Here is an 8,815-nt window from a genome sequence, read left to right on the forward strand (position 1 = left end):
TGTATGTGACTTCTTGTTTTTCACGAGCTGCTCTCAGGATTCTTTGTTTGTCTTTGGTTTTGGCGAGTGTGATTATGATGTGCCTTGGTGATTTTCTTTTGGGGTCTCTCCTATATGGGGTTCATTGTGCTTGTTGGATGGCCAGCTGTTCATCTTTCATGATATTGGGGAAGTTTTCTGTCAGCAGTTCTTCGGTGATCCTCTCAGTGTTTTCTGTTTTCTTCCCCTGTTCTGGAATTCCAGTCACTTGCAAATTTTTGCTTTTGATTGTATCCCACATAACTCTCAGGGTCTGTTCATTTTTGTTTGTTCTCTTTTCTGAGTTTTCCTCAAACGGAGTTGTATCCAAGTGTTTGTCTTCAATTCCACTGATCCTGTCTTCCACCATCTCAAATCTGCTTCTCAGCCTTTCTGTGACACCATCCATTTCTGAAATCTTGTTGTTTATCTTTTGGATTTCTAATTGTTGTCTTTGTGTAACTTCTAGTTGTGAATTTATTTTGTCATTTTGTTCCTGCATTGTTTTCCTGAATTCTTCCAATGTTTTGTCTGTATTTTCCATGAATTTGTCTATTTTTTCCTCATGTTTGTCAGCTTTTTGCCTCAGCTCTTGGAGAATTCAGAGTATTAGAGATTTGAATTCCCTATCAGGTAGTTCTAGTGCATTTTCTTCCACTGGAAAGTCATCTGGTGTTTTATTTTGGATGCCTACTCGAACCATTCTGCCCTGTTTTTGTAAATGTTTTGATATTGTCTGCTGTCTTCGGGGCTTTCAGTAGTTATTTTTCTCGTTTATTGATTGTAGATTTGTTTCGTCCCTTTTTTAAAAAAAATTTGACTGAGCAGGCGTACTGTGTTTTCTTTGTTGTTTGCTCGTCTGTGGGCACAGTACTTTTCGCCTCATTCTCCAATTGGCAGGGTCAATCACTGAGATATGGTACAGCAGGGCAGGTCTAGCTGAAGTGGAGTTACTGGGATGGGCTGTTTGTGGAACTTACTACAGCCACCAGGGCGGGTCGGTAATCAGTGCAGGGCAAGTTCCAGTAGGCCCTACCTGTGTTGCTTGGTGGTGTGATGTGAAGCGCACGGTGCAGGTAGGCAGGATGTAGTGGGGAGATTATTATGTATGGAGCTCAGATGGATATGGGAGAGAGGAGAGAGGAACAGGAGCCAAAAACATATGAACAAACAAAAAAGAATGCTAGGGGAGCTTGCCGTTGGAGTGGAGAAATGAGAGACTATGAAGTGGAGAAAAACAGAAAGGGGAAGAGGAAGCAAAGGAAAGAAAACAATGAATAATTAAAAATCGGAAAGGTTAAAGAACCGCAAAGTTCCCAGGGATCCCACCGGTGCAGCTGTGGGGTGGGGGAAGTTGCTCTCAGGTGTTGCAGTACAGCCTGGCTAGAAGATGTAGAGGTAAACAATGCCAGGTATTCAGGGAACAGAAAGAGAAGGAAGATATAGTGAGACGAGAAACTGAGTAATGAAGAAAGACAAAGAGGGAAAAAAAAACAAAACAAATTAAAAAAAAGAAAGAACAAGAAAAAGCTCCAAAAACACAGAAAAAAAAAAAAGAAAGGAAAAAAAAAAACAATGTAAAAAGAAATGCCCTCAGGGATCCCTCTGCATGTCTGTGCAAGCAGGGGGGTAGTCTCCTTGCCATGCACACCACCTGGCCAGAAAGGGCTCCCAACTCAAGAAAAGGAAAAGAAATCAAACGAACAATTCAAAACAAACAAACGAGTAAAAGCCCCGGGATCCCTCCACTGTGGAAGCGCTGACTGGGAAGCAGCTCCACACTCGAACAGAGCTCCACAGCCCCTCAGGAAGAAGCAAAGATGGCGCACGGAGCCAGGTTTTTGAGTGAAAGGAGGTGGAGGTGGTGAGAGGTAAGGAAGAAATCAAAAGAAGCAGGAAAAAAAGCAACACCAGCAGCCAACAAATGGCACTCAGAGAGTCAGCTAGTGTGGGCTGGTGGAATCCAAGCATCCGGTGTTTCTTGTACAAGAGACTGTGTCCGCGGGAAGCAGAGGGGGCCGAGTGTGGGTGAAGAAGGGTAGGGAGTGGGAAAGCGTATGTCACAAATTACCCGAGCTCAGCAGCCCCTCAGGAAGAAGCAAAGATGGCGCACGGAGCCAGGTATTTGAGCGAAAGGAGGGGGAGGTGGTGAGAGGTAAGGAAGAAATCAAAAGAAGCGGAAGAAAGCAACACCAGCAGCCAACAAATGGCACTCAGCCAGCCCGTTCGGGTGTGTGGAATCCAAGCAGCTGGTGTTTCCTGGACAAGAGATTGTGGCCACGGGAAGCAGAGGAGACTGAGTGGGGGTGAAGAAGGGTGGGGGGTGGGAAAGCGTGTATCGCAAATTACCAGTTGTTTTGTCTCCCTCTGGAAGCTCCATAAAGCTGCTTTCTCGTACCTCCTGTTTGCTGGTCTCCGATAGGAGTCCAAGATGGCGGATCCGCGCTGCGTTAGCTGGTAGGGGACCTCTGCATGAACCTCTCCTCGCTCCCCATTCTCTGTCAGTTTTCTCACTCCGTTTGGTGCTTGGCTGAGTTCTTTATCTCTTCATTTGATGTTTTAGGGTTTCAGGATTGTTGTTTTCTCTGTTTGGCTTAGTTTTTTGGATCTTTGCTGTGGAGGGACGGCGTGGTGCTTCTGCCTAGAGCGCCATTTTGCCGGAACTCCAAATACTATGCCATTTTATATAAGGGACTTGAGCATCTGGGGATTTTGGTGGGGGTTTTCCTGGAATGAATCCCCCAGTCCCTTGCAATACCAAAGGATGACTGTATATGTCAAGTGTTTGGAATGTCTGACACATAGTCTTTTGTAGGTGCTGGTTACTTATCACTTTTAACATTTTCTCATTTAGTACTCAAAGTAATCCAACGAGATAGACGTTAAATTCATTTTATGGATGTGGAAACTGAAACTCAGATAATTGTAAGATTTTTGTACAGGGTTGCACAGGTGGTAATTGTAGAAATAGGGTTTAAAACCATATCTGGTTGATCCTAAAGTTCTCATTCTTTCTATGAACACCGTGTTCCTTCCACTTGTTTAGGGCATAATGCTTGCCCTTAATGTACACAAAAGATTTATTGGGAAAGTGAGATTAACAAATACAGAATGACAAGTTCCAAACTGAATGTTTGAAACAGTAAGTGTCATCAGTATTCAGAGTGTGGGCTAGAGCAGTTGGGAAGATTTAATGCAAAGAGTGGAGTTAAAGCAAACTTCTTAAGGATAAGTTAGAATTATAGTGAGTGAGGAAACAAGCTATCTAGGGGAACAAGAAGTAGCATGAACAAAGGCCTGACTAAGGCCCTAGGAGAGAGAATATTGAGTAGTCTGTTAGATTAACTGGTATGAGACCAAATTATGGAGGGCCTTGGAAAGATAGTGTGAGGATTTTGGTTCTCACCCTATTGGGTAGTTATTTTCAAACTTGCTTCATGGTGGTGCCTCTGAGGTTACTGGGTGGCTGAGTTTCATCACCTCCTCCCCTTATCTCGACAGAAAATAGTACCTCTTTTAATTTTTTCCTCATAGGCTTCCTCTTGGAATTTCCCTTTAAAAAAACAAAAAATTAACCCTGGCACCTAAAAAAAGGCTAAAACCTCTAGAGGGAATGAGGAACCAGTAAAATAATTTGAGCATGCTGTGGTGAAAGTGAGGTCTAAGGAAGTTTAATCTGGCAACACAGTTCAGTTTCATTTGTGTAACCAGAACATAAATACAACATTAGGCCTAAGAACAGGATTGAATCTTTTTCCTAATCCTCAACATATATGATGCTTTTCCTTGTCCCTTTGCAAAGCATTCTTTGCCAAGAGTTCACAAAAACAGATAAATCTATTCTGAGGTAGATAATTTCAAATATATGTATATATATAGTTGATTATTTTTTATATTAAACTAATATTATTGTTCATAGTGTGCCAGGTACTTGATATCATTGCATTCTTTCTTATGACAGCCCTGTAGCATATTGGGAAACTGAGGTTCATGGCAGGTTAAATTATTTACCCAGGATCATACTAGGAAGTTGTTTTTGTCAGGTGCTGTCGAGTCATTTACAACTCATAGCGACCCTATATACAACAGAATGAAACACTGCCCAGTCCTGTGACATCCTCACAATTGTTCCTACGTTTGTATGTAGAAGTCATGATTTGAGCCAAATCCTCTGATCTTAAATCTCTTGCATTTTCTACTAAGAGAGAAACCATATACTTGAAGAAAGTTTAACACTTTAAGACTGTCTTTTGATGATACATGTATGTTTTGAACATTACTTTTTACTCTAAATTTTTTTTTATTCGTTCTAGTGCCAATAATTCTGAATGTAGGGTAAAGCATGTCTTAGCATTTCTTTTCAGCAAGTAGTTCATATTTTGTTTTCCTTTGTTAGCCACCCTTACTTCAACCCCAATCCGAGGAGCAGGAGATGGAATGGAGACTGAGGAGCCACATAAATCCATTGAAGCCACCTCTGGAGTCCAATCCATAAAGCGTCACATCCTTCAGAGTCCACAGAAGAAAGCAGTTGCATCAGAGAGCCTAGGAGTTCTTCACCTAGGGAAGATCCTCACTGAAAAAGCAGTGGAAGTTGAAGCTGTAAGAATATTAGTTCCAAAAGCTGCTATAACCCATGATATCCCCAACAAAAATGCCAAAGTGAAGTCTCTGGGGCATCATAAAGGAGAATCCCTTGGTCATTCAGAGGGAGTCGTAGAACCTAGGAAAGAACTATCTGAGGTAAAGCATGTATTGGAAAAGCTCAAGAACTCTGAAAGGAGGCTACTACAGGACAAAGAAGGTCTTTCAAACCAGCTCCGAGTGCAGACAGAGGTAAGAAAAGCCTTAATAGCTTTAATGAGTACTACTCTTTGTTTAGAGCCCCTGGTGGTGCAAGCGACTGCTAAGCGAAGGATTGGAGGTTCAAGTCTAACCAGAGGCACCTCAGAAGAAAAGCCTTGGCAGTCTACTTCCAAAAAATAAATCAGCCATTGAAAACCGTATAGAACACAGTTCTGCTCTGAAACATATGGGGTCACCATGAGTCAAAATCAGTTCTATAGCAACTAGTTACTGGTTTTACTCTTTCTTTATACCTGGTTCTTCTAACCACACTAGTTAGAAAACTATGTTTCCTTTTGAGAATGCCCTTTTTTATAGCTCTTCATTTCTTTAAATTATCATTCTCTTTCAGGACCTCTAAACTTATAAACAATAAAGCTGATTGAAGATGGAGGTCTGAGGTGCTTGGACAAGACCACCTATAAGTTATAAAGGAAGGTTACAACTATCAACTGCGAGACCCAAGATTGACCAAGTCAGGCTTTGAAATTGACTGGTTAGCAGTCCCTATTTTAAGGATCCATAAATTCTAAGTATTTTTGCCTGTGTATGCAAGATACTTGAAAAAAAGAAAAGAGTGGTATAAATTATGATGTCTTCACTGAATATGAAAAACAATTTATAGTGCTTGATTGTGTTTCTTTAATCTTTCCAAAACCCATTGCCATCCAGTCGATTTCAACTCATAGCAACCCAGTAGGAAAGGGTAGAACTACCCCATAGAGTTTTTAAGGCTGCAGTATTTATGGAAGCAGAATACCGCATCTTTCTCCTGAAGAGCGGCTGGTGGGTTTTCGAACCGCCACCCTTACAGATTAGCAGCCAAGCAGTTTACCCACTGTACCACCAGGGCCCCTTTGCTTTAATCTTAACATCTTAGTAAAACATTGACTTGCACCCCCTTTGTTCCTCTATTAGATCATACATTTTTTTGTTGGCTGCTAGTCCTCATGACACTATGGTTAGTTGTTCTAGTCCGAAGACCTAAAACTAATATATTTTTAAAATAACTAATTTCTAATTACAAACCCATTGCCATCAAGTTGATTCTGACTCATAGCAACCCTATAGGACAGAGTAGAACTGCCCCATGGGGTTTCCAAGGGGTGGCTGGTGTATTCGAACAGCTGACCTATTGGTTAGCAGCCTGAGCTCTTAACCACATTTTAGAAAAACACAATAATCTATAATAATTATAACACCTATAATCAAACTGTCTAGCTATAACTACATAACTGTATAGAGAGTTAATTTTGTTTTATAACCTACTTTTTTCACTTAGTAACTTATATTCCACTTAGTAATGTAGTCCCATGTCACAGTATTGTTTTACAATGTCATTATTAATGGCAGTAGTGTTCTTCATATGGCTACACCATAATTTACCAATAACCTATTATTGGACATTAATGTTTTAATCTGTTGTTGTTTTCAATAACAATGTAAAGAACATACTTACAAATATCCTGGATTACTGCCTTTGTTTAAATTTCTAAAAGTAAAAATCCTAGGTCTACAAAGAAATGAATTATTTTATATGTATTATGAAACTAAAATATTTACTATCACTTTTTGACATGCACTTTAAGTAATGGAGGTCCAAATTACACAAAAACAGTTCCTGTCTCATTAATTTTGTTACGTTAAAGTCATTGGCATTACTTTGAGCGTGTTGCATTGGTTCTCTACCAGGTAAATCGTGAGTTAAAAAAGTTGCTGGTGGCTTCTGTTGGGGATGATCTTCAGTATCACTTTGAACGTCTAGCCCATGAAAAAAATCAGCTTATTTTAGAAAATGAAGCCTTAGGTCAGAACACAGCTCGGCTTTCCGAACAGTTGGAACGCATGTCAATACAGTGTGATGTGTGGCGAAGTAAATTCCTTGCAAGCAGGTATTTTCTATTTTAAATGTTATTTTTTATTTCCTAGTTTTTCTTCTGTATGTTGTCTTTGAGAGCAGGATCTGGGTGTTAACGATCTGTGTACTCCAGTGTTTAGCAAAGTGCTTCACATGTAGTATTAGTATGTTTAATAACTGTTGATTAGAATTGAACCATTTGGAGATTTCTCACAAAACAAGAAAGGTTCCCAGGCTGTACTTTAAGAACTACTGATCATAGTAATAAATTTTTAGGCAAGTGTTGCTTCAGGTCTTAATGTCTGTGGTACTTTATAGTAATTGATTACTCTCCTAAAGTCCTTTAATTCATTTGTTTTCTAATTGTACTGGTATATGATGCTATTTAGGAAAGTGAACTTAACTTTTATTGACTTAGAATGAAAGCTAATTAAGTTTAATTCTCATTGAACAGCTTAAGCAAATAAATCATCCATATGTTATATAGATAAATGCAATATGTAATTTTTTTTTTAACATCCTAATCAACACTGATAGTTACATTTAAGGGCAATAAAATTAAACTCATCTGCTCACCTTTATTGATATTTTAGTTGATTTAATCTTTCAATGTCAAAACAGTTTTTATTTTAAGGCATTCTATGGTTACTATGAGAAAGATGTGGCAGTGTGCTTCCATAAAGACTACAGCCTTGGAAGCCTGGTGGAGGAGTTCTACTCTGTCCTACAGGGTTGCTATGAGGGGGAATCAACTCCATGGCAGTGGGTGTGGTTTTGGTTTGTGGTTACTAAGATCTGAGACTTTAGTTTTTAGATTTTCAGCTGAGTTTTACTTACTGCTTTCCATCAATAGGAAACTAGTTAAATAAAATTTGGTACATCCAATCAATGGAAAATATAAAGTGATTTTTAAAAAAAGAAAATGAAGTAACTGTGTATGTGCTAATAAAGAAGGATCTCCAAGATAAATTATTAGTTGCAAAAAAAAAAGTGTAGAAAAGTTTGTATTGAATAATCCCTTTACTGTAAATAAAATGGATATATTTATTTCTAACACATACTTTAATGTTGATATAATCATAAATTATTTTTTGGAAAAATATTTTAAAAACTTTATTTGGTGTATATGAAGGAAGGATGGGGATGCTAGGCAAGAGGAAAGACTTAGTTTTCATTTTATTTAAGACTTTCTATATTATTATTTTCCCAAGGGCAAAGAGGTGGTTGAATAATGAGTTTTTGTTTTCTTCTTTTAAATTTCCTGTATTTAAAAACATTTAATAATTTTTTTTTTTAATTTGAACAATCTATAGTAAGATTGAGGTACATTCCAAAAATCACTATATAGGAAAGTTAAATAACTATTGCCTTTGTCATTTTATAACATATATTTTAACTGAATCACTTTAATGGGCTCTAAGCTCATAAACATTTTTAAATTTTTTTAATGAAAAGTTAAAAACTCGGAAGTAATTTGACTATTAATCTTTTTTGTAAGCTTTTGAAAATGAGAATCACAAAGATAGCATATAAACTTCTTTATACTATTTTATTGTCAGAGAATTTATATGTAAGATTTTAATATTTTTCAGGGTGATGGCAGATGAGTTAACCAACTCCAGAGCAGTTTTACAGCGTCAGAGCCGTGATGCACAGAGCGCTATACAAGACCTCCTGAGTGAACGAGAACAGTTTCGTCAGGAAATGTTAGCTACTCAGAAGTATGGCACTTTTTTATATTCTGATCTCCACAACATTCTCCTGCAATTTTGTTATTGTGGTAGTTTTGGTTTTTTTTTTAGTTTTTTTTTTTTTATTGTAGTTTAGATGAAGGTTTACAGAACGAATAGTTTCTCATTAAACAGTCAGTACACATATTGTTTTATGACATTGGTTAACAACCCCACAACATGTCAACACTCTCCCTTCTTGACCTTGGAGGACTTTTTTTTTTTTCGTGAAAATATGCATAGCCAAAGTTACACCATTTCAAAAGTATCTACATGTACAATTCAGTGACATCAATTACATTCGAGTTGTGCTGCTATTCTCACTATCATTTTCCAAATTATTCCATCACCATTATCTTCAACT

At 38.1% G+C, this 8,815-nt stretch overlaps 1 protein-coding gene across 3 annotated transcripts in view; it reads left to right on the forward strand.

The window, feature by feature from the left end:
- Window positions 1–8,815, forward strand: part of BLZF1 (basic leucine zipper nuclear factor 1) — a 38,517-nt gene that overhangs the window by 18,688 nt on the left and 11,014 nt on the right. For all 3 annotated transcript variants that reach the window (XM_023738436.1, XM_004384091.2, XM_023738437.1), the window contains exons 3-5: window positions 4,415–4,854; window positions 6,556–6,755; window positions 8,314–8,442. In XM_023738436.1, the coding sequence (XP_023594204.1) occupies window positions 4,415–4,854; window positions 6,556–6,755; window positions 8,314–8,442 (769 nt within the window). The remainder of the gene's footprint in view (window positions 1–4,414; window positions 4,855–6,555; window positions 6,756–8,313; window positions 8,443–8,815) is intronic.

This window comes from Trichechus manatus, unplaced genomic scaffold, assembly GCF_000243295.1.
Source record: "Trichechus manatus latirostris isolate Lorelei unplaced genomic scaffold, TriManLat1.0 scaffold00117, whole genome shotgun sequence".
NCBI lineage: Eukaryota > Metazoa > Chordata > Mammalia > Sirenia > Trichechidae > Trichechus > Trichechus manatus.